This window comes from Lontra canadensis, unplaced genomic scaffold, assembly GCF_010015895.1.
Source record: "Lontra canadensis isolate GAN:19392208 unplaced genomic scaffold, GSC_riverotter_1.0 scaffold30, whole genome shotgun sequence".
In the NCBI taxonomy this organism is placed as follows: domain Eukaryota; kingdom Metazoa; phylum Chordata; class Mammalia; order Carnivora; family Mustelidae; genus Lontra; species Lontra canadensis.
The window spans coordinates 14,670,776-14,674,870 of NW_022631024.1; the positions used below are offsets into that span (position 1 = coordinate 14,670,776).

Below are 4,095 nucleotides of genomic sequence, written 5' to 3' on the forward strand. Positions count from 1 at the left end.
TTCCCCCCCCCCCCCTTCCTTTCTTGTCTTTTTTTTTTTTTTTTTCCAGGCTTTCTTCTCTATCCCATATTTGCAAAGCTGGAACCACCCCGCGCGCCCCCGGGCTTGAGCTGCGGCTCCAGATGTGAATTTGGTTCCAGTGGGGAGAACGCGAGCTTCCTCGGGGCCTTGGCACATTCTCCCACTCTGAGGTCATTCCGTAGGTGGTCAGAGGGGAGAGCGCGCCTGGAGCCTTCCTGCCTCCATCCACTGGGGAGGGAAGAGAGGCGCGCGGGAGGGAGGAGGGAGGGAGAAGGGAGGGGCGGGGCGCGAGGAGGGAGGGAGACGCCGCCAGCACACCACCAAGTGGCACCGAGCAGTGATAACAAACTCAACTTAAAAAAAAAAAAAAAAAAAAAAAAAGGAAAAGGAAAAAACTTCCCCAAGTTGCAGCCCGAGACGTGCGGACGAGCGGGCGGAGGCGCGGGGCGGGGAGCGTGGGTGGCCCAGAAGCCCCCCGGCGTCCCTCAGCTGCTTTCCCCGGCCGCAGAGAGCTCAGACTCTAGGCCCACCAGGCCCTCCGCCCCTGGCTGGGCAGGAAATGTGCTGAAGGCAGGCTCGGCTTTCTGCTGGAGACCCCGGGGGCGGCCGTTCCCGTGGGGGGCACGCCTCTCAGGGGAGAGCGGCCCGGGAGGCGCACAACACTAGCTTCATCCCCAGCAACCAACATCCCCCCATTCCCAATCCTGCTTCCACCCCGGGCCCTGCCGTAGTGGGCAGATCCAGCCCGCCCAGGCCCCCGGAGAGAGAGCTGAGATTTGCATGCGGGTAGGGGGTCTCCCTACCTCCCCCTGATCTCCCTACCACCTCCAGACCTATCTGAAAACAAGACACCACCATCCTCTATAATCGACTTTTTATTAAGATTATAAATTTAAACAAATCATCTCAACAGTTTTACCCGGTGATATACAATTCAGTATGCACAAAAATACAGAAGAATGAGGGAGAAGGGCCAAGAAAGGAAGGGTTGGCAACTTGTTTTGGAGTCCACATGGTGCTGATGGCTGAGAACCAGAGGGGCTGCAGATGAACCCCACCTTTTTACAACAAAAGGCTTTAAATTAAACAAAATCTATCGAGCTGAAGACACAGGACAGGGTTCTCACAGCCTCGAACAATGCTGGTTTCTTGAAATGCAACCGAAGCCTCAACCAGGACAGTGCAACTTAGAAGCACACACACAAACACCACATCTGACCGGGAACTTAGTGAAAAGTCTCCAGCGCAGTCGGCGGTCCGGGCCCCTCCCTCCCTCGGGGCCGCGGGGGATCCAGGTGAAGGAATCGACTTCCTTTTTTGTTTAGTGAGGACCGCAGTGCTGGGCATGATGGGAAATGTAGTCAGCCGTGCCCGCCCCCAACCCCTTCCCCAAACGGTGTCCGGGAGTGTCGGGGTGTCGGGCGCCACCCCCGAGTCCGGGAGACGGGTGGAGGAGGGGAAGAGAGCGAAGCCAGAGGGGCGGGGAGAGGAGGGGTTCAAGACACCCGCCCCGGGCGGGGGGGGGGGAGGGAGAAAGTTGAAGTGTTTTCATTTCTGCCTTCTCATTTTGAGAACTTTGGAGGCCGCCCCCGGAGAGGAAATGTGACCCAAACGTCCCTTTCGGAGATAGAGAGTTTGCCTTTGTTTTTGCTCAGGATTTCACAAGACCCATTCCTCACCCCATGGAGGGACTCGGGAGAACCGAGCGCCGGGCTTGCCGGGTCTGACAACTGATTGGAATCAGCGTCCCGGGCCCCGCGCCCTCCTGCGTTGCGCCCCCGGCGCGCCCCGGCAGCCCGGGCGCCCTGCCTCGCCCCCGGCTGCCCGGCACCTCCTCCGGGCAGCAGCCCTCCCTCACGTGGCTGGCTCCTCGCTAAACACCACTGCAATCACTACAATAAAAAGAAAAAAAAAAAAAAAAGAGTAGGAGAAACACAAAGCATACTTAAATAGGCGCTTTTTCTCTCTGCAAAAATAAAGTCCAAGATCTTAGATTTTTTTTTTTTATTTTACAATTTATAAAACATCAGCCGCCTCCCCCTGCTCGCTCCCAGCTCAGCCCCGGGTGGCCAGGCTCCCGTTCGCTCCCTCCTCTCGCCCCTTGGCCGAGTCTTTGTCTGGCCCCAGCCCCGCGGGGCCCCGGGGCCCCGTGCCCTCGGGGGTCCCTAGAAGGCGACAATGGCTCGAGTCCAGGCGCCGAGGCTGGCGAGCGCCTGCTTGGCGCACAGCTGCCCGTTGAGCGGCGGCGGCTGCTCGGAGGAGTCCGGCTGTCGGCTCACCAGCCCCGAGAAGCCCGAGCCAAAGATGGAGATCAAGTTTGAGATGTTGGACGCGTCCGGGGACGAGTCCGGGCAGAAGTCCTCGAAGCGGGCGCGCTTGCAGGGGGCGAACTGGGCGCCCCCGGGGGGTTCGGCTCCCAGGTCGCCCGCGTCCTCCTCGTCGTCTTCGTCCTCCTCCTGGCCCGGGTAATACTTGCGCTTGCAGCCGGCGGCGGACGCCAGGCCGGGTCCTGGGGCGCCCTGGCCACAGCAGGGGCAGTGGGCGGAGGCGCAGCAGTCCTGGTGCAAGTAGCCGTTCTCCACCGTGGTCACCACGTGAGTGTCCAGGTCCAGCACGGTGGTCTGGCTGCTGCAGTGCACGCCGAAGTCCGAGGGGGCCGGGTACGCGCCCCGGTAGAAGCCTGGGGAGGAGGCGGGGGCCGGGGAGGCGGGCGGGGAGGCGCCAGCAGCGGCCTGAGGGGCGGCCGCTGGGGGCGCGGAGCAGGCGGCCGAGGCGCGAGGGTCCCGCGGGCAGAGCGCGGCCGGAGCGGGCGGCGGCAGCGGAGCAGGACTCGGCTGCAGCGGCTCCAAGGGCTGCCCGCGGTGGGGCGCGCCGTGCGGCGGCTGGAGCGCGGCGCACCCGGGCAGCTCCGAGAGCGCCCCCGCGCCGCCCGCGGGCGCCCCGGCCGCCGCCGCGCAGCCCCTGGGCGCCGGGTGCTGGTGCTGGTGCAGCTGCTGCTGGAGGTGCAGCTGGTGGAGCTGGTGGAGCTGGTGCAGCTGGTGCCGGGCGGCCGGCTCGCGCGCCTCCGCGTCCCCGCCACCGCCAAGTTGGAGCGGGCCGAAGTCGGCCGCGCTGGCCGGCATGCCGGGTGCCGCGTACGCGAGGTGCTGGTGCTGGTGGTGGGGCGGCTGCTGCTGTTGCTGCTGCTGCTGCTGCTGCTGCTGCTGCTGCTGCTGCTGGCGCCGGTAGAGCTCGGCGTAGCGCTCGCTCAGGTAGAGCTGGCGCGCGTTGCGGAGCACGTAGGACACCAGGAGGTTCTTGTGCAGCTTGATGCCGCCGCGCTGGGTCCGGGAGCTGTGGATCTTGCGCAGGGAGATGCTGATCAGGCTCTGGGCGTCCAGGGCGCACTCCATGCTCCCGCGGAGACGGTGGCGGCGGAGCAGCCGCGGCCGCTGCTGCTGTTAAGACTGCTGTTGCTTCGGCCTCCAGCCGGTCGCCGGGTCGCGTCGGGCAGGGGAAACGGAGCCCGGGTCAGCGGGTCGGCTGCGCTCCGAGAGGAGCCGCCACCATGCGCTGCGCGCCACCCGCGGGATCGTGCTCCCCAATCCGCGCCAAAGCAATGAGCCTCGGCCGGCCCCGGCCCCAGCTATTTAGCCGGGCGTCCGGGCCACGCCCCACACCGCACGAACCAATAGAAGTACCCGGAGCCTCCCGAGTGACAGGCGCTGCCCGCCCCGGGGCCACCCGACTAGCCAATCAGACCAAGGCGGTTCCTTTGTGCTATTCAAATACCGAACGGACCCTGGGCCTCCAACGCCGCCGCTGCCTCGAATGTTCTCCTGGGGCTGCCTTGTCGCGCGGGACTCGGAGCCGCTGGTGCCGCTGTGTGCACCCTGGGTCGCCTCGCAGCCGCCACGTTGGAGCCCGCAGACGCCCTCGGCCCAGCTCCTGGGAGCCGGGGGTCGGCTCACCTGAGCGCTGCGGCGGCGGCTCCTCCCCCTTCCGCACGGCTGGGCCTCACCTGCAGCAGGTGCGCGCAACTCCCTACTCCCGGCCACGCGGCTCCTCCTTTTTCACCTGCCGACCCCGGGTGAC

The 4,095-nt window shown here is 65.2% G+C and overlaps 1 protein-coding gene across 1 annotated transcript; it reads right to left on the reverse strand.

The window, feature by feature from the left end:
- Nucleotides 1-880: 880 nt before the first annotated feature.
- On the reverse strand, nt 881-3,605 carry IER5L (immediate early response 5 like). Its single transcript, XM_032866055.1, has one exon. The coding sequence runs from the start codon at nt 3,411-3,413 to the stop codon at nt 2,187-2,189; it is 1,227 nt and encodes a 408-aa protein (XP_032721946.1). The 5' UTR covers nt 3,414-3,605; the 3' UTR covers nt 881-2,186.
- Nucleotides 3,606-4,095: the final 490 nt, after the last annotated feature.

Coding starts and splice junctions, on each gene's coding strand:
- IER5L (XM_032866055.1), bottom strand. CDS start 3,413: ATGGAGTGCGCCCTGGACGCCCAGAGCCTGATCAGCATCTCCCTGCGC.